Source organism: Citrus clementina, unplaced genomic scaffold, assembly GCF_000493195.1.
Source record: "Citrus clementina cultivar Clemenules unplaced genomic scaffold, Citrus_clementina_v1.0 scaffold_5, whole genome shotgun sequence".
NCBI classification, from domain to species: domain Eukaryota; kingdom Viridiplantae; phylum Streptophyta; class Magnoliopsida; order Sapindales; family Rutaceae; genus Citrus; species Citrus x clementina.
The window spans coordinates 38694172-38715435 of NW_006262201.1; the positions used below are offsets into that span (position 1 = coordinate 38694172).

At 33.9% G+C, this 21264-nt stretch overlaps 2 protein-coding genes, 1 long non-coding RNA gene and 1 other non-coding gene across 10 annotated transcripts; all 4 read left to right on the forward strand.

Annotated features, from left to right (window-relative positions):
* The first annotated feature begins 263 nt into the window (after positions 1–263).
* Positions 264–4181, forward strand: LOC18040862 (tubby-like F-box protein 8). Of its 2 annotated transcripts, XM_006434395.2 has the most exons (6): positions 264–396; positions 767–838; positions 1476–1946; positions 2141–2228; positions 2361–2493; positions 3328–4181. In XM_006434395.2, the coding sequence occupies exons 3-6, from the start codon at positions 1596–1598 to the stop codon at positions 4034–4036; spliced, it is 1281 nt and encodes a 426-aa protein (XP_006434458.1). In that variant the 5' UTR covers positions 264–396; positions 767–838; positions 1476–1595; the 3' UTR covers positions 4037–4181. The 2 variants fall into 2 exon arrangements, with proteins under 2 accessions (XP_006434458.1, XP_024040109.1); XM_024184341.1 differs by lacking the exon at positions 767–838.
* A 6961-nt stretch (positions 4182–11142) lies between these two features.
* Positions 11143–12746, forward strand: LOC112098327. Its single transcript, XR_002905459.1, has 2 exons — positions 11143–12149; positions 12513–12746. It is a non-coding gene; the product is annotated as an uncharacterized LOC112098327 (long non-coding RNA).
* Positions 11215–11302, forward strand: LOC112098736. Its single transcript, XR_002905845.1, has one exon. It is a non-coding gene; the product is annotated as a small nucleolar RNA snoR118 (small nucleolar RNA).
* A 1953-nt stretch (positions 12747–14699) lies between the features above and the next one.
* Positions 14700–20682, forward strand: LOC18041954. 6 transcript variants are annotated; one of them, XM_024182982.1, is made up of 15 exons: positions 14700–14946; positions 15039–15104; positions 15189–15254; positions 15340–15415; positions 15575–15652; positions 16165–16262; positions 16448–16521; positions 16844–16934; positions 17047–17204; positions 17404–17446; positions 17744–17809; positions 18380–18457; positions 18991–19681; positions 19911–19987; positions 20627–20682. In XM_024182982.1, exons 1-13 carry the CDS (start codon positions 14842–14844, stop codon positions 19099–19101), a joined length of 1110 nt encoding a protein of 369 aa, XP_024038750.1. In that variant the 5' UTR covers positions 14700–14841; the 3' UTR covers positions 19102–19681; positions 19911–19987; positions 20627–20682. The 6 variants fall into 6 exon arrangements, with proteins under 6 accessions (XP_024038750.1, XP_006434462.1, XP_024038749.1 ...); XM_006434399.2 differs by lacking the exon at positions 20627–20682 and having other exon boundaries at positions 18991–19075; positions 19168–19681; positions 19911–20073; XM_024182981.1 differs by lacking the exon at positions 20627–20682 and having other exon boundaries at positions 19911–20073.
* Positions 20683–21264: the final 582 nt, after the last annotated feature.

Here is a 21264-nt window from a genome sequence, read left to right on the forward strand (position 1 = left end):
GACACGCGCTCACTGCTTGCGCGCACCCAAACAGCGGGGTCCACCTAAGTCTGCCGTTGGTCAGCAACGAGAGTTAGGAAACGAGAAAGTCAACCGTTAAGGCTAAAAATGTAATTTAACCAACCTTTAAAAACAAAGATGGAAACGAGGGAGTACATGTACAGTAGAATCATTATTTTTATCACTGTTTATTAATTAAACAACAAGAGATTATAAAATCTAAGCACCTCTTTATTTATTGACATTTTTTTTGTGAAATGGATTTAAGAATTTTTCAAGTCCGGTCTCCACTAAGACAAAACTAAAGTCTAAAACCTCAGAACTGAATTTAGTGCCTTTCAAAGAAAGAGAGAGCGCAAAAAGTCTCAAGGATCTGACACGCCGTAGAAGAAGAGGGTGAGTTGCCCGTGATCGTTCTTTAGATCTCTTTGACTTTCCCGCAATATTTTTCATGTTCTGGTTGTTTCTCGGGAAAATTTTCAGAAAGTTAGTTTTTGTTTGCTTGGGTGTCTGATCGGCTGGATTTTGTGATTTGCTCATCTGGGTTTATTCCAAATATCGTAGAAGTGTCCAAGTTATTTTTTTAAAACTGCCTTTATTTGAATTCTTTTTTTAAATTCATTTTTTTTTATGAAGTAAGCTGTGGAGATCAAAGTGTTGTGTAATTTCATTCTTTTCAGAAGCAATTTTATTTTTTTGTTATTTCAATTTGTGAGTTCGTTTTTTCTCTTTATCCTTATTGTTTTCTTTCTTTTTTTTTTGGCAGAATTAATGTGAAAGCTGTGATCTTTTTCTAGAGGTATAACAATGGACCTTTGATCAAGATATGCCATGAGAGGTCAGTTCTAGCTTCTATCCTTGTTTTTTTTTAAGATTTTTTCCTTTTTTTTGGTTTAAAACAAAATTTTAGGTAGAACCATAAACTTTTTTAGATAAAATGTAAATTTTTTATTGCCCACTTACTTTGTATTTCATGCTTTTTTTCACCCTTCAATTTCCCTGTTTCTGTGTTAGATTGACTGGTCACACACGGATAAATATTGTAATTTTTTATCAAAAGAAAAATATTAGTGTAACTCTTTTTTCTTTCCATTTTTTTTCCTTTGCTTGATTTGACTGAGCTGAAATTTCTTTTTTTCTTTTCTCCTGTTTTGGTTTATAAATAGTGTTTCTTTTTTTTTTTTAATTTAATGTTCTTCTTTGGTTTAAAATTATACAAAATTGGAAATTTACATTTTGAATAAATGGTGATTTTGGATTTTGAGATCAGATTTAAAACCCGCCCAAAGATGGTTTCTGATAAAAGTCTGGTATTTTAGGTGCCTTTGGTCCATGTGAGGCTTTTCTTTTCTGAGAATCTTCTTTTCTATCTTTGTGCTTTTCCCCCATGTCTTCTTTCTCTTTATTTCTTGTATATTAAGCATGCCATTTAGTAATGAAATAGAGATTTTCTTTTTCTGTTTTCCAAATTGCAGTTACAACTCATAGGCAAGCACTATTATTTCCAGGTCATCAATAACATTAGTGGAATCAAGTGAATGCAGTCATTTTGGGAGGTGTATTAGGTTATTGGTGTCATCAGTCTACCGGAGTAAATGTCCTTCCGAAGTATAGTCCGTGATGTGAGGGATGGATTTGGGAGTCTATCGAGGCGTAGTTTTGAGGTGAGGCTGCCTGGTCATCATGGTAGGGGGAAATCTCATGGGTCGGTACATGAGTTGCACGACCAGCCTGTTGTGATCCAGAATAGCCGTTGGGCTGGTCTCCCACCTGAGCTTTTGCGTGATGTGATAAAGAGATTGGAGGCCAGTGAGAGCATGTGGCCTGCTCGCAAGCATGTTGTTGCTTGTGCTGCCGTGTGTAGGTCATGGAGGGAAATGTGCAAGGAAATTGTCAGAAATCCCGAATTCTCTGGAAAGATTACCTTCCCGGTTTCCTTAAAGCAGGTGAGATATTTATGACATTCTGTTGAGATTACAAGATAACTTTATGGGAAATAACTGATTGTCACTTTTATATTCATTTGGTTGGCTTCTGTTTCTTTTGAACTGTGATTTGATTATATCTTTACTTTGAATGAGATGTTCTTGTTGACCTGGGATGGAGACTGACAAGAAGTTGATTTACTTCCCATTTACAGCCGGGGCCTAGAGATGGTACCATCCAGTGTTTCATAAAGAGGGACAAATCTAATCTAACATACCATCTTTTCCTTTGCCTTAGCCCAGGTAAGCTGCTTTCAAAAGTGAATAAAATAGTTATATCCTGGAACTATTTTAGCTGCCTGAGTATAAATGTTTTTCCTCCTTATTTGCATGACATTTATTACTCATCTGTGGATTAATCACGTGGGATTGCAGCTTTGCTTGTTGAAAATGGAAAGTTTCTTCTTTCTGCAAAACGAACCCGGAGAACCACTTGCACTGAGTATGTAATCTCTATGGATGCAGACAACATATCAAGATCAAGCAGCACTTACATTGGGAAACTGAGGTAGGATTCCTTCTCTTTGTGGCTCCCTGGCCCTTTGCTTTGCCAGTCAGCTCCTTAGTCCTTAACTGTATCTGTCGCAAATTAAGAGTAGAGCTGAGGAAATGAAAATTTGTGATGAATTCTATTTAGTTGAGTACAATTGAAATTTTTCTGTAGCGTTTGTGCTGTCCTCTAACAAAGTGCATGGACAATGGAAAGAGAAAAAAATCTTGAAATTTAACCCTAAAGACATTTGAGGTTTCTAGACGTGTTCTTGATGAATCTTCCATGACCTAGCATGTTAAGCAATTTTCAGTTTGTTGGTTTCCCAAATTTATGTTGGATGAAGGGATCTTAAAGGCAAGTGTGAGGGGTCATCATTTAGTGCAGTTTGTTAAAAAAAAAAACTTCTTGGTTGCTAATTTTCATTTACTTAATGTTCTTATATAGTATATTAAAATAGAATAATTTTGCTTGGATGTAATACTTGTAATTGTTGATGTTATTTGTATTCCACATTGCATGGTTTGGATTTTGACTGAGGAATTTGAGAAATTAGATCGTTCTTGCAAGGCCACTTTCTAGAGCTCTTTAAATATAGAAGTTTATCAGCACAATAACACTTCCACTCCCCGCCCAAACTACAAATCTCAAGCCACAGAAAAGAAACTTATATGCCTTTGGATTTGGTGGTTGTGGGTTTAGCAACATATAGAGAATGCACAAATAGAAATTTATTGTTTGCAATTCATTTTCCCTTCTTATCAGATGGACACAGATATGGTTCTTGGATTTTAAGATCACTGTATATTTTTACTATAAACCCTTATGATGTAAATACTTTCTTTGATTCAGGTCAAATTTTCTAGGCACAAAATTCATAATTTATGACACGCAGCCTCCTTACAACAGTGCTCAGCTTTCCCCACCTGGCCGAAGCCGCAGGTTTTACTCGAAAAAGGTTTCCCCAAAGGTTCCCACAGGTAGCTATAACATTGCCCAGGTCTCTTATGAGCTTAACGTTCTTGGCACTAGGGGCCCTCGCAGAATGCACTGTACAATGCACTCAATCCCTGCGTCAGCTCTTGAGCCTGGCGGTAGTGTCCCTGGCCAGGCAGAGCTTAACCCTCGTTCACTTGAAGACTCGTTGCGGAACTTCTCAAAATCAATTGACGTTTCAACCGAATTTAGCAGCTCACGGTTCTCCGATATTGTTGGACCCCGTGATGAAGAAGATGAGGGAAAGGATAGACCCCTGATTCTTCGGAATAAGGCACCAAGATGGCATGAACAACTGCAGTGTTGGTGCCTCAACTTCCGTGGGAGGGTGACTGTTGCATCAGTCAAGAATTTCCAGCTGATTGCTGCAACTCAGCCTGCAGCTGGTGCGCCCACACCATCGCAGCCACCCCCGCCGCCCCCGTCAGATCACGATAAGATTATTCTGCAATTTGGCAAAGTTGGTAAGGATATGTTCACAATGGATTACCGGTATCCTCTGTCTGCATTTCAGGCTTTTGCGATCTGCTTGAGTAGTTTCGACACCAAATTGGCATGTGAATAGAAGAAAATAGAGAGGCAAGAAGTAGAAAATTTTAGTTTGTTCTGCTTGTTTTCTTTTTCTAGAGTTCTATATAGAATGAAGAAGTTGTATGCAGTGTACAACACATAGCTAGACTTCAAATTACAGGACACCATATCTGTGATCATGGGAGAAGAATCCTGTTTTTTCTTTGTTTCCTCAAATTTCGTTTATATTTTTAACTTTGATTTAGCTTTCTCTGTATGTTTCCTATTGTTTAATCTAAAAAGAAACATTTCAAATTTAAATTGGTTTTGTGTTCTAGCATATTCTGGTTACAAATTGAAGACACTAGGGGCCTCTTATGGTTCAGATAATTGACCTCCATTTAGTCTTGAGTGTGTGTCTATCTAATTTACTTTGGCTGCGTTTGACTAGAGGTGGTAAAAATACCCGCCCGGTCCGGACCCGGACCGTACCCGGGCATTGCGGGCCGGGTAATACCCGGCCCGGATATGAAGCCGGGTCGGTCTTGGGCATCACTTGATAAACCCGGAATTCGGATTTCATTAAAAAAAATTATAAAATATATATTATTTTAAATATTTTATATTTATTTGATTTATTTATTATACATATATAAAGTTTTAAACACTTAAAATTTATATTTTCATGTCAAATTTTATTGAAATAAATTTAAAACTTATAAAATTACCAAAAAATAAAAAATATATACACATAAATATTAAAAAATATAAAATCTAGGTACCCAGATTAAAACCCGGCCCGGACCGGTTGCATCCGGGCAGGGTCCGGTCATGGCAATACCCGGACCCGACCTGGGATTTTGCCATCTCTACGTTTGACACATTGTATTGTATTATGTTGGATTGTATTATTTTAATATAGATGTATCGTATTATACTTATTATATTATTATTGTATTATAATAATGTTGTACAATATTTGATGTTATATTATATTATATTATATTAATTTTTTATTATTAATTTAAATTATATATTTAGAAAATAATATTGATCAGTACTTAGAAAAATATTAAATATAAAAGTTTTAAATTTTAGAAATTTAATTTTTTAATAAAATATTGAAAAAATCATAATATTTCATAAAAATAAAAGTCTTTATCCTTAAATTTTTAGAAATATAACAATTATTTTTCAGTATATTCTAAATATATAACATGTGAAAAAAATATCAAAATAAATAATTTAATCAAATAATCTCTAAATAATATAACAACATAAATAAATAGTTAAAATTTATAAGATGAGTTCTAAAATCATTTTATAATGATAGAATAAAAATTTATATATACAAAAAGATAATTGCAAAATAATAAAGTTATTAATTGTTGTAACATATTCACTAACAAAATGAATTGTGCTAAATTATCCAATAATTATTTATATTATTAATTTTCAATTATTAAATTGTTGAATAATAATCAATTATTATATATAACTAAATAATCAATATTATGTCATATTTTTATTTTTACATATTATTTGAGTATTTATTATTAGTCATATTAACTTATGAAAGATTAATCATTTTTATATATTAATTATTATAATAAATTAAATAATAAATAATACATTATTTTATTATATTTTTAATATAATAAAAATTAAACTAAAATATAATATTATTGAATAATAAATCATGAATTTATTAATTTATATTAATAATTATAATGTAAAAATAAATATTATATTATATTCAAAATTTATATTTATTTATTACTATTACAAAGTTAAAATTAAAAATTAAAAAAAAAAGGAGAGAGAAGCTAATGCTGCGGTGACTAAAGGTCGAGTTTAGATAACGCTAGAAGTTAATGCAGTGTAGTCTAGCGCAGCAACTTGGTGCCCCAAACATGGGGCTGCAGCATTGCATTTTGTAATGAGGCTGAGGCCTACCAAACACCCCCTTTCCCTGCTTTGTTAGTGATAGAGACTCCTGGCTGTAGAGATGGCAAAACCCCGGGCGGGTCCGGGTATTGCCATGACCGGACCCTGCCCGGATGCAACCGGTCCGGGTCCGGGTCCGGGTCCGGGTCCGGGTCGAGTTTTAATTTGAGTACCCAAATTTTATATTTTTTAATATTTTATGTGTAGATATTTTTTATTTTTTGGTAATTTTATAAGTTTTAAATTTATTTCAATAAAATTTGACATGAAAATATAAATTTTAAGTGTTTAAAACTTTATATATGTATAATAAATAAGTCAAATAAATATAAAATATTTAAAATAATATATATTTTATAATTTTTTTTAATAAAATCCGAATTCTGGATTTATCAAGTGATACTTAAGACCGACCCGATTTTATATCCAAACCAAATATTATCCGGCCCGCAACACCCGAGTACGGTATGAGTCCGGACCGAACAAATATTTTTGCCACCTCCACCTGGCTGGCGGACAGGGCAAATAGCCTTTTACACCAACAGACAAAAGTTACTATAAAATCACTACTTTACCACGAAGCTTCGTTGGTTTCTGGAATTTAGCTCCTGTGGGTCTTCTGCACGGCTCGTTGTGGGTGGCTTAGTATACGACAGTATATTCCCAGTTATGTCCTTTTGTCTTTTGGACGTATCAATCATGTTATCATCCGAGCGATAACATATTATTATGTTTAGTTTATTGGGTTAAATGCTTCTTGATGTATCTGGAGAATATACACATGAATGAGCCGTTTTGATATTTTATATTTATTTGTTTATTTATTATTTTTAGGTCAACGCAAATCCAGCTAGACTGAGAAATTGTTGAATATTTGTTTGGCTTTTGTTTAGTGTTGAAGTATTATAGTTTTCACTATTCAAGTCACAACTACAATGAAAAAAAAAATGTTAACTATAAAAGTAAAAATTAATAGTGTGCATTATTAAGCATATCTTTTGAATGATAATTTTGATAAAATATTAAGATATGATTGTTTTTCTTCAGACATGTGTGAAATCAAATCAACTTAACAATTAATGTTTATTAAATATTTTGATGCTCTACAATTACCCAACCTCAGTATTAACATTTATACAGGGGTCTTAACTAAATGATTCATTTCTAACTAAACGACCCTCATAAGGGGCAGTTATAATTACTCAAATACCCTCCTATTTTGTTATAGAACTCAAAGTTAACGATATAAGATATAATAAGAAAAGGCAAATGCGAAGTTACAATAATTGTAACATACATCTCTCATGTGAACCACACAAATTGTAAGTCCTATAATTTTATGTGATTCACATAAGAGATATATGGTACAATTATTGTAACTTAGAGGTTCCCATAAGAAAAACCTCTCGATTGCCCGGGTGGTAACTGGTAAATGTCTAAAGAAAAGAGTTGTCGTTCCTCTTGTGCGTATGTGTCAAGATTTGAGCGGCTCGGAATCTAACTACATACGAATGTATTAGACAGACAGATGATCCTTCACTCACCACCGTCTAATTTAATTGTAATAAAACTGTGGTGGTCCAAAGTTGAATCGACAAGATTTACAAAACATGTGCATGCAACAAGGGGCATGCCGATTGGCTCATCTAACTGACTGACACTTGAGTCCCGACAAAAGTAGATGGCATTAAGGTCCATTTGACATGGAAGGGCATTGATTGAGATTGAGATTGTGATTGAGATTGAGATTGAGATTCATTCTTTCAACTATGGTGGACATAAAGACATTAAAAAATATTAAACTATTGTCCTTTTGAAATACCCAAAATTTAATATGCTCATGATTCATGTCATATTATTGCTGTAACCATACTCCTTGCGACACTCGTAAGGTTCTCTAAAATTTGGCTTATTTTGCGCTTTCTCCATGATCTCCACTTAATTGACACGTGGCGAAGTGGGCGTGCATCCTAAAATGTGGACCAAATGATCATCGAATCAATATCCTTACATTATTAAATGATCATATTGGGTTTTCAATCTTCAATGAATAGAGTTGGAGAACTTCATTTGTAATTGTAATCATCACTATGCAGTCTCTATTCAATCAGGGCAAATCTTCATAGCAAATTAGGAGCAGGAGCAGCATATAATTTCCTCATCGACAAACAAACTTCTTCAAATTTGCATTTTAAAAAATAAAATGAAATAAACAAACCTTATAATAATAGGAAGCCAGGACCATGAGCACTTAATTACACTCATTAACTCCATGTCATGGAACAGAAGCTTTACACTTATTCGATAGAATTCTTGACATCACAGCTTTACAAGGTAAATCAGCAAAAGATGGAAAAACCAGAGGGTCAACACTACGTACAATTGTATAGCAAAATGATATGAATTTGACAGAGTCTGAGAAGTGAGCACTGCTACTCGTTATTTGCCATCCAAACTGAAGTGTGCCGGCGCCTGTGCCCCCGGGCTGCTGCAGCATGGAAGCTCAAGGAGGCTTGTGTACTTCTGAAACTGAGACCATTAGAGACGGTGAGCGAGCGAGCGAGCGAGCGGGTGGGTGAGTGAATGGAGAAGATAAGGATGGCTCTCTTTGTTTCTCTTTTGGAAAAATATGCAAAAAGAGACACAAAATGCAAAGCCCTGGCCACGCCTGCAGTATATAAATTATATATGCATATGCATACGTGCTAAAAGACATTAGAAAAGCGTGTGATGGCATCATTTGGTCTGTGGCTGACAGAATATTGTATTGTATGTATTCTTCTGTTATCCTAGCTACTTAATTATCAAGTCACTTTATCTTTATCTTCAGCTTCCTTTTTTTTTTTTTTTTTAATTAAGGGTAAATTTTAATTTACCTGCACAATCTTCAATTTATTTCTTAATGTTTTTAAAACATTAATTTATTCTTATTTTCTATACATGACCAGATAACGATATTGGGGGGGATTAACAGCCCATTGAAGTTACATTTATTTTTACACTAATTTATAATTATTAGATTAAAGATGTAGTATTGGTGAGGATTAAATGAAATTAGTAATATAATTCTTAACAACATGTACTTTCTCTCTCTCCCTTTGTTATTTGTTATTCTCTTTTCGTGGCTAAGCTTCCATTGAAGGCACCATCAAAACCCACAAACTGGAATGCCTTGGTCATAAGAAGCTATTACATATTAAGAACATACCCATCATCAAATAACTCACAAATGGATATTATTATTTCAAGAAATTTGTGTTCTTATATTCTGTTTATTGTAAGTGGTTAATTACTTACAAATTCAGTGGTTTTCTTCGATTTTTGAACAAAGAAATCGAGAGGGGAGAAAGAATAAATATTTTTCTTAAATTAAATAAATCGCTAGCTTGCTTCTTGCTTAGTCATCACCACTTGTACTGAAACACAATCTCAAGAGTACTTTTGACTTAGATTCAACAAGATTGAGATGAAAGAAAAAAAAAATTAATAAAGATAAAAAATGGGAATAAAAAATGTTTGAGGGAGAGACAGAGAAGAAAAAGTTAGAGAGAAACAAAATTTTTATCAAAGATTTATTACGCTTCACAAAATCTTAGCCATTCATTTCTCTTAAATCTTATTGCTATAAAGTAATGTAAAAATAGGTATAACTTTAGAGGATTGTTGATCCGCCTCTATATCTACACACACACACATTGCCGTAATTAATTTATGTATAAATTAATTGGTGTACTTGTCAATGCCAATATCTCATGAGCAGTACTGAGTACACTCGCATTAACATTGAAAGACTAAGTAAATTGTTTCTTACTTTCCTCCGTCGGCCTTAATTTAATATCCATTGAAGGGGGATTGGAGTTATATAATAATGGGTATCTCTTAAAGTATCTAATGGGCCACCTGCTATTCGAAAGTTGTTGCACAAACTGTACATGGAGCCGATTTGAAGAGAAGATGATAAGCAAAAGATTTTGTGCAATATTGGGCCCTTCTGAGTTATGACCTTAGATAGTAAATTCCAATGCGCAAGTAGGCAAGTCATTCTCTATTGGGAAAGTTGGTGGAGCACTAAATCTTGATACCAAATCTCAAGATTGATTCCAAGTATAAAAAATTGTGGTTGTAATGAAATTGGTTTTGCATTTGGCCTCGAGTAATGATACAGCCACAAACTTTTATACAAATTTATTTTGTACAAACTGATGTGGCATGATAAGATTGGTTGAATTAAATATCACTTGGCCCACATGATTTGTTTTTATTAATTTATATTTTCATTCAACCAATGAATTAATGCCACGTCAGTTTGTACAAAATAAATTTATACAAGAGTTTGTGGCTGTATCATTACTCTTTGGCCTCACACTCCACATAGTGCTCACTATTTCTTAACTTTTCACAAGATAATATTACCAAGTCGGCGCTTTTGTCAAGTTATAACTAATAAAATATTAGAGATTGCACGCCTAGATGAACACATAAACGAATTGGAATGCTTTTTTTGTTATTCTTTTAACACTTATGTGTTATAATTATAAAGCTATATATATATATTAGAGATCTACTAACCGTTATCAATTTTATTATAACACAATTCACATATATTTATTGTCATTCAAATTAAAAAGGATATATCTACGTTAAAGGGTTTGTTTTGACTGATAAAATTACGTAAGAACATCATCAAAAGACTTTTTTAATTTTTATTTTTAAATACTAATTTGTTTAAATATGTGATAAATAGAAGTTTCCTTTCAAAAGGTTATTCAAATAGAAATAAGTTTCTATTATTTTAATAAAAAATTTTCCTCCACCAAGATAATAACAATTCTAACATTCTCTCCCATCAAGAATGATAAGATAAAAAATAATATAATACTAACTTAAAGGATCTAAAAGGCTCTTCAAGTGATATGAATTGAAGGAATCACTATCTAATTTAAAGATCTTTTTAAAACTCCTTTTACTTTTGTGGCTTTTCTAGTGATGCTCTAACTTACTGTCTGTATGTTAGTTTTTAGGTCATGTCTACTTTGGAACTGTAATAAGACAGACAATAAATCACAATTACACACACAAAGTGATAAATAATAAAACATATATTATAATTTTGATCGTGTGGTTATGAAATGGTGTACCTTAGAGCAGTTCGAACATAGGCAAACACTTTTTTTTTTTTCTTCATTTTATCTCCATTTCAAATTATTTTTTTTTCGGTTCCACGGTTTTTTCTGCCACCCCTCACATTAAACCGATGCTTTTATTTGGTTTTAAAATTGTATTCGAGTGAATGATGATACGTGCACTGGGCTCTGAGCGGATTTTTCACCGCGTCTATTGATGGAAATGCAGGCTAGAAAGCTTTATCTGATCTTACATTTGCTTACTTTGCGCTGCAAGCTTGATTATTGGATTATAATTTATGCATTAGCTTTTCTTTTTTATTATATTTCGCCATTCATGGCTGCGTATTGACTTGCAATCTTATCACTGTTTGTAATTGGTGGGCTTGAACAATATAGTTTTTATTTTTGGTTTGCTAAAAACATTTGCTGTTATGATGATGGATTTTGGTTGATGAATTGTTAAAGTAATTACTTGCTCGGATAACTGTTCTCAAAATGTATTTGTCTAGTACAAAAAATGTTTTTATTTACTTAATCTTGTATTATAAACTTTTCATAGGTTTTAGGTTCTGTAGTTCAGTCAGTTAATAGTAGCTTTGCCTTCTTTTTTTGTGTTAATATGTTTTTGGTATAGGCTTTTGCCCAATGATGGAAAACTCATTATGTGGAGTGGTAGCATGGATATTCGTTTTGAGTCTCTACATTTATCATTACTGTTGTAATCATCATCATCATCATCATCATCTCTCTCTCTCTCTCTCTCTCTCTCTCTCTTTCCCTCCCCCCTTTTAGGTCAACTGCTAAGCTACATATAATGTAACTTAGCAGCTGCTTTCTTTCTTTCTTTCTAATATCTTCTTGTTACAATGGATAATGATGGGTAAAGGCTCTTAACGAACCCATTTCGCTAAACCATCAATGACCAGTATAGCTATGAGATCTGAGGGCTATTTAATTTTTTATTTATTTCATCTGCTTTGGATGTCATTTCATTGCCTTCTGACTCTTTCCCTACTGTCATCCTTTTCAGTATATGTTCTATATCTCAAGTTTGAAATCTACAGCTTCAACAATGATGGAAACTCGTTAAGTCTAGTGAGTGCATTGGTTTTTGTTATTAGCCTCCATTATCACTTTTCTACCTCCTCTGGATCGTTGTTGTAAATGTTGTTGTTGTTGTTGTTGTTTATTGTTGACTATATCTTTGGAGGTATGGATTGGCTTTTAATGAGAATCATGAACTTCACTGTCTATAAATTGACTTATGAGATCTGAGGTTTCAATGAATCCTTTTGTTACTTATTTCTTCTTTCACTAATTCTTTCTTTATGTTTATTTTGCGTTGATTTTTTTTCTCATATTGTTTATTTAAGTTATGAGCATTTAATTTGAATAAACACTTTCTCATATTGTTTATTTAAGTTATGGGCATTTAATTTGAATAAACACTTTGTGCAGTGCCATCTAGTTGAGATGGCAAAATCTCTTATGTGAAAACAAGAGATCTGAGAATTGGACCGCACTCACATGGGTGGAGAGGGGGTTGAATCACCATTAGGCTGAATATCAAAATAAAAAGCGATGAGCATTTAATAGTCAGTTTTTGGAATTTTGTGAAGACTTGTGAGTTTTTTATTTATGCTGTTCTACTCTTAACTCATATTTTATCATTCATGAAATGTTTATAATCAATCTTCTCAAGCGTAACATGTAATGATTTAATCAATCTTCTCAACCATTAAGTGTGACTTAGGTGATTTTAGTTAAAAATATTTTCTGATTCCAGTTCTTTCTAATTGCAATCTATTCATAATCATGGAACTTCCATTTTTTCTTCCTCTTTTGCTCTACCTGCAGCTATCTTTTTGCATAATGTGCTTTTAGTTTGAGATTCCGTCTGCTATGGCACTCAATCATCTACCATTCCGGTTCCAGTTTCTGATATAAATGTGAATCAATCTTGTGCAATAAAGTATTTTTATTGTCAAAGTTGACCTTTGTACTCCTGATACATGCCTGCCTTGTGCTTGAAATTTCATCAATTAAATTCCTGTGCGTTATCGGTTTAAGTTCATGAGCACTTTGATAGTTCAGATAAGCGACTCATTTGACAAGGTTAGTAATGACCCTCTGTTTAGTCCATGTTATGTCTCAGTAGCATTCTGTCAAAATTGGAAAATTTCAAACTGACTATTCCTTCTGAAACTGTCTTGTTTGGCTGCTCCAGTTTGATTAGTTGGTTTTGGTTAAGTTTTTGTTTGTCAGGCATTCATGCTTCTATAACTTAGATGATTGTCAACTCTGGTGTTTTGTTTATGATTTGCTAATTGTTGAAAGATGGGTTAGATTGTTTACTAATATACCCTTAAAAAGGGTTTTACCATTGTGATATTTTGCATCTGCCCAATGATGGAAACTCGTTGTGTTGTTTGGTGGCTTTAATTTTCATTGCGAACCCCATCTTTGCTGCCACTCTATGCCATCATTCATTGGTGCTAACTTTTGCTGCTGCTGCTTTTGGTTCTTCTTATTCTTCATCGTAATCATCTTTTTCTTCTTCTTCTTCTTCTCAATTATTGTTGTTATTATTATTATTATTATTATTATTATTGTGGTTATTGTTATCACAATTGATGGTGGTGGTGGGTGGTAGCTATGGTGCTCATCTGATCACCATTTAAGATGTGGAATGGCTTGCAGTGAAAATCATAACCTTCTGCATGAACTGACTTGCAATGAGATCTGAGGGCCATGCTACTTCCTTTTGAGTTTGTAAAAGATTGCGTAGTAATTCTTTTGAGCATGGGAGTCTTTTTTATTTTCATTTACTTCATCAATTTAATCTGTTTTTAGTTAGTTTTCGACCTTGCAGGGTATTGGACTCTTGGCCCTTCCTGTTGGTACCACAATGAGTTATTTGCGGAGGTTTCCTTTGTGGCAATGTGATTACAGATCATTGTAAATCTTTAGCAAAATAATAGCAAGAGTTCAATAAGAACTTACAAATTTTTAACGGTTATTTTCATTTTTCCAATGCTCCTCATTATTTGCACTAAGTGTTATATTATTCATTATTTTTGGTGCCTCATTTGAATAAAATTCTATTCCAAGTTTACCTAATCTCTAAATAAGTACCGAGATTGGCAAATGATTCTGCTTATTATCTAATATAATTGAAAATTCATTCTGAATGTTATTAATATGTAGCTTCAGGACACTGGTGCAAGCTTCGATAGCGTCAACTGAATATTAGCATACCCATGATTGTAAATTTCCTAATGATATCGCGAAGAGAGTAAAAAAAAAAAAAAAAGGTGTAGCTTCTCAAGTAAAGTATCTTTTAGCAGGAGATCTGATGATTTTTTTTTTTTTTGTTTCCTTTCGCAAAAACTTGTGAATTTTGGTTTTTTTTTTTTTTCAAAGAATAAGTGAATAACTACGACTATTATTAAATCTTATGTTATTTGAAAACTGAAAACTGAGTTAAATGGTATCAAAACAAATCATCAATATGTAGTTTGGTGTTAAGGAGACGCGTCTCTGCGGTTCTGCTGCTGTGGTAGGCTACTAGTAGCACACTGAGAAAAAGTAAACAAATATACAGTAAATGAAAAAAAAAAAAAAAAAAAAGAGGAAAAGGTAAATAACAAAAAGAAGCCAAACAGGGTCTTAAAAGCTAAAAAGCCCGGAAATCCTCGCCTGCTGGCTGCTGGCTGCTGGCTGCTGGCTGCTGCATTACATACGTTTCCTAAAGCAACAGAGACAAACGTTTTCCCGCCACGGGGAGATGGTGGTGCTAGAGGCGAAGAGTCTGCGAAAGGCAGAGGTTCCGTTATCTCTGATTGAGAATCCATCTCCTGGAAACATTCAGTCCACCCGCCTCGCTCTCCACGTAATTCATACATTCCCTCTCTCCCTCTATTCAATTTAATTCTCTCTCTGTTCCGTCTGCGTTTAATAATAATCTTTTCTTTCTTTTCGCAGGTTAATGAGGACGGCTGCTCTTGTTTTGTCTACATTGCTTCTGGTTGCCACCTCTACAAGCTCCAGGTTCCTTTAAAGATAGTTTTATTAGTTCATTTCTTTTAGCTGTTGACTTTTTATTTATTATTATTATCTATTTTTCTCTTGTAGGTTATGATGGATGATTGGTTTGTTAGTGAAGGCAAAGACAGTCTCTTCATTCCTGAACAGACACCGGTACTTCAAGCTATCAATTTATTTTCCATTTGTTTCCTTTCCCCTTTTTCCTTTTAAAATTTATTATTATTATTTTTTTATAAAGGTCATGGATTCTTCAATGCTTAACCGATGTCCCCATCGTTCAGAAGTTCAGAGTATAGCCCTTGCTGAGACTGATAGTGAGTGACTTGTGTTTACCTTGATAGTGTTTGATTTCTCTACTCTGTCTTAGAGTTGAACTTTTTTTACATATTTTTGATTCATCATTATCTTCTTGACAATGTTTTAGATGATTTTTTTTTTTAAATTGTTCTCTATTGTCACCTTATGCCTTGCAGGTAGTGGTTATATGGTTTTGGGAAGTGTGGATTCTTATGGTCACCTTATTGTCTCTAAGCTGGATACCAGTGGTAAAGGTACCTCTTGTCTTAATCTTTGTCATGGCAGGCATTGCCTAATCCAAATGTTTACAATGCGTATGCAATGTTCTTTACATGTGTATGTTGGCAATTATCTAATTGTTGCATGTCTCAGAGGAAAAAGATATGAAGTTGGATTTTTTGTCTTACTCGACAATCTGGTGGCTGCAGGCACAATGTTGTTGTAATGTTTGGTTAAATTTTATTTTATTTTAATTTTAGACAATGTTTTAAATTCTGTCCACGTTCTGCCTTGCTAAATTTACAGAGTTCAATTGTTTGTGTGCATTTGTCCCATTGTCGTATAAATCTTTCCATTGTTCTCTGAATGAAATTTTGTCAAGCATAATTTTACCAATTTTGAGGGACATATAATGCTTTTCTTCATTGAATTACAAGGCTATAGCTGAATGTATTTCCATTATTTGTTTTTCTGGTGGTTTCTGCTTCATTTTTACCTCTATGGCTCTGTAAAACTGCTTATCAATGTATGCCACTGAAATTTTCAGATGTGGACAGGCTTACATATTCAGTATTGCCTCAGGATTGTGGTGTTGGAGAAGGTAGTTGGTCAGGGCTTTGCTTCAGTCCAAGTCAATGGTCCATGGTACCTAGCTTCTTTTATAAACTAATTTGCTAATTTATTTCATTTTAAAATGTGTATCTTTTGCTTGGATTGAAGTTCTTTTTCTCTCTCTCTCTCTCTCTCTCTCTCTCTCTCTCTCTCTCTCTTTTTGTATAATTTAAACTCAAGTTATACATCCTTTTCAACTGATTAGTCTCTAATTCTAGGCAGCTGTTGCACGTAGCTTCAGCAAAAGCATTGATGTTTATGACCAAGATATCCATCTTCGGACTTTACGTACGTAAGTATAACTGAGGAAGCTGCCCCTTTCCTCTTTCCCATTTCTTTTTCCTTTTGGCTAATAAAAATTTAGTAGTCTATCTGCTTTATTATTCTTAAATATCTTCATCAACCTTCTATTTGGTTTTCATGTTTCTGTCCTGGACTTTTCCTTTTTTTGTGTATTATGTTGCGTTCTTCTAGTAGTGGCTTACTTTGACAACAGTGGTATTCGACATTCTTCTGTTCTTCAGTAGTACATGAGATCAGGTTTAGTTGTGTTGAGTAACTATTTGTACTGATTTTCCTGTTTACACATTCTGATTTAGATAACTATATTTCAGTCTCTGGTATCCGTCATCATTGAATTTCGTACAAAATTTAAGTCCTGTAAATGGAGGTCCAAATATGTTAGCAGTTACTGAAGGCTGTCAGGTAAATTTTGTGACTTTCTTATATTACGTGTTCTTAATAAATAAAATGAACTTATGCTCCTCTAATCTATATCTTCTTTCGTGCCGGTCTTCACTTTTGGAAATTGCTGCAGCTAACTATATGGGATTTGAGAATGAAAGAAAATGGTGGTTGTCTACATCGAATTTGTGGTTCTGTTGGCGATATCTTGTATGCTGTTTGCAGTTCTTCAACGGGTAATATTGCAGTTGCTGGGGCTGACCGTACTGTGACCATTTATGATCCTCGCAGGTTGGACATCATTAGATTGGTTGAACTACGCATATCACACGTTCTAAATTATGCAGTCTCGTTTGAATTCTTAAGAGTACTATATGTTTATTGTTGATGATTTTGTATATCAGAATACTAATTAGCAGAAAATGGAGATACAATATACATCACCTCGAACTGAAATTGATCCTAACTTCTATTTATATCTTGTATCTAGATGGTCAGCACTATCAAGATGGGTGCACTGTTCAAAATATGAGGTCAGTCGATTTATCTGACAACCTTCTGCTAATTGGTTCTTGTCATTTTTTAGTTCTTTTCCAGTTAGCCTGTATGGAAAATAAGGACAGACTTGGTTGATCCAATCAAATGTTGTTTAATTTGTTTAACTTGGCATTAGCCGTGAACAACATAGGATATACCTGCAATTTCTTCACCATATTCTATTGTTGCCATTCTTGTCTTCAGTAAATTCCACTTTTCATTTGACTACTGAACTTTTGTGGGATATAGCATTGCAGCTAGAGATTACCGTTCTTTCCTTTTTGGCATTGCAGATAACTGGACTTTCTTTTTCATCAATTGACTCCAATTACATCTATGTGCAAGGGGTTGATTATGAGGTGATTATGAAATTTTTAAATCAATTCTTTCTTTTCTCTTAGTTCTTCTTCTACTCAATAATTTGAGCTTCATGTTCAAGCTGCTCATTTCAACATTTGATCGCTCAATTTATTATTAAATTACCTGTGATTTGTTTTGATGTTATTTAATTTGAAGCTAAGTTCATATCATTTTTCTTCTTGTTAATGAAATAAGAAGATACCCATAAAGCAAGCTTGCTTTTGTTTCCTTAGTTCCTGACTGCCACTTTGATGGTAGGTACTTGACTACTTGGACCAATTATAACATGTAGAATGATTAGACTGTAGTGATCACGTGGCATGCAGTTGTGTGGATTCAGGAAAGAAATTGTGGGGTGAGGTGAATCAGTTTTAAGTGTGCATCCAGTGCTAGATTAAGAGCATAAAGAATAACCTTTCATTGCCAAGTTTTTCTCTTATCAAGTTCAGTAGAAGAACTGATGATGTTTCAGTAGTTTGGGTACTAATATGCAAAAAACACATAATGTGGAATATCTTTCTTGATTTTTGATTGCTTTAATTGCTCTGAAATAACAACATATATCGCAGGTCTTTTGTGGACAGTGGAGAGAGAGCAGTAAGGTATTTGCTTTTAGAGGAGACTCAAACTGGCTTGGGTTCAGTAAGGTATTAGATTCTTCTGAAGTCACTGTGTCTGCAGTCCATGCATCACAGAAATTAGCCTCTGATAGCCTGAAATGATGCTGATACCATGCATTCAATTTAGAGTGCATTAGTTTTTTTTTTTTTTTTTTTGTTTTCCCCTCTTTCGGTGATCCTCGACGGAAAGAGGGAAATTTATTAATTGAAATAAAATAAAAATTGAAAGTGGTGGTGCTAAAGCAAAGTTGGAAAAGTTGTCCCGACTTACAGGTTCATGTGCTAAAGCATGCTTTCTATTTCAGTTTGAAGCTAAGATTGATTGCTATTATGAAGAATATTATAACTTTTGTCCATGCCTATATATGATGTGGCTGTAAATAAACTTGTAGAAACCAAAGGTGTAATTTATTCAGAGATGGTTAGCAAAGACATTGACTCAGAACTGAGCAGTGGGGTTTCAGTTCTGGAATTGAATTAGTTATGATGAGAGCTTATAGTATTGATATAGGAAAAATGCCGATAATCTCACAGCTTTAGTTGTTATTTCTTGTTGGCAGTGCTCTAACAGGGATGTATTGGGTGGATGGTCAGATTCGGGGAGCATCTTTGTGGCTGATGTTGTAGCTAAAGAGAATGAGATAAGTGCGTTGAAAAGTCTCGTCAATTGATATCCCTAGTGGTTGTTCAGCTATCTTCTAATACCTAAGTTGCTTTTCACTTGCCACATGTCCAAGTTTGATAAATCAGGGGCCTCTCTTAGCATTTCCGCAAGCTGTCATTTCAGGCATTGACACATGCTCCAGTCAAGCATTCAATTAACTGATGATCTCATTCCACAACGAAAATACAAGTAGTCGTTTGCGGTCATTCATTTCTTGTCTTCCTGATATGTAGCATGATTTCAGTTTGGTCTTTAACCATCCAAGCTGGGGTCAGCCTAAGGTAAGGATCTGATGTCTTGGACATTTACTTGTATGTTGTGTATTTTGGTTAAGCAGCTTTATCTTGAGCCAAGTGAACAGTATTCACAAATGCCAAAAAAAGAAAGGTTGAGAAAAAAATGGAGAAGAAAAGTGAGGTGAGATGTAACTTGATTGTATGGAAGAAGACTGCTTGAAATTTGCAATCCTCCCAAGTACTTTTCACCGATTTCATGATCACTTTAACTGTCAATTTTGAAATTTGCAATCCTCCTATTACTTTTCACCGATTTCGTGATCATTTCAACCGTCAACAGATTTCTTTCTTGTAAGTTATAACTTAGTCAATAAGATCTTTCCACTGATATAATTGTTTCAAACTTTCAATGATTCAGTCAGCAGGAATCCATTGTTGTCTGGAGAAATTCATGGCTTTTCTTGGGTTTCTCTTAGACAATTTGTTCCTGAATAAACTTTCACGTGGTCTCATTCTCTTTAATGTCGCCGCAGATCCTGGAATTTCTTTATCTTTTAACCTTTAATTTCCCTTTATTCAGTTTGCTACAGAGGTGGAACACAGAGGAATATAAAAAAAGTTAATCCCAGTATCTGCTTGGGAGCCTGAATGGTAGTTGTAAGATTCCAAAACTTTATTTCGCTTTACTTGCACTCTTTTTTGAGCGTTTAGATTTTGTGGGATTCAAGTAAATGACCATGACTGCTGAGATTAGAACTTGTGGACTCTGGCTAGGCTGTGTTGTTGTTTTATTTTATTTTTTTGAGTGTTTCAATAATTCAATTTGGGGACTCATTCAAAGTCAAGCTCAGGACTCTCTGGTTGGTCATTTTAGGAGCGACCAGAAGATAGGGTCCCATTTTTGAGATCATCATCAGTTAAGTCAGCATCCCTACTGACTGCTACTTTAATTAATAGATCACAATTTCATTTGGCAATAATTTAATGTACCAATTTCATTGGGGTTCTGCTTGACTTCGTAACAAACAATTTCCGCCTTATGAATTATGATGTCGAACATTAAAAAGCAAAAGAATTTTGGAGTGGATGATTCATTTTTTGGATAGACCTCTGGCTATCTCATTAATTTTTTTTTAAAAGTAAAAATTGCACAATATTCAGGCATGAAAGTGCTTGTTTCCTTGTAATCAGTAATTACTGTCATCCTCGTGATTATATATGTTTCCTTCAGGATTTGGATCTATTTCTTACCATCAATAATTAAACTTGATTGTGTTTCATAATTGCTTGAATTAGGAGTGTCATTTAGCCGAAAAGCATGATCTCAAAAAATTGGAGCGACCATGATCGAGGTACAAACGTCCTACTTCCCACCCATAGCAATTGACTAATAATAGTACAAGAAATAAACTAATAATAAATAAACTAGAAGTGGGTATCTCATTTGCAAGGCATGACATGGACAAGTTGCCATATTCAGACTTTCGGGCGAGATGAATCAAGAAATTTATATGTAATCATGCGCATGTGAGATATTTAATGTCATCATTGCGGATTAGATAGTAATTCTTTGATTTATTTATTTTTATTATTATTAAGTTTGGTTTCTTGCTACATAAGCCAAGAACGAACCTGTCCAAGCGGCCAGTTCTCTAATTGTAATTGCCCCCCCCCCCCCCACTCCGTGGTAAACCCCTTAATAGTTTAAATAACATTTTAAGGACCACCAATTATGAGCCCTAGCAATAATATTTAATTTAATTGGTCCACAACTTTTCACTCTGAAGTTCTTTATTACGGTGATGTTGAGATGTGTGACTGTTTTTCGTCTTACCAGGGGGCAAACATTTTTCCTTTTTTTTTTTGGTTTTTTTAATCTCTTGGGTGAAGAAGAATAAATTTGTCATTGAAATGAGAACAGCCCAACTCAATAC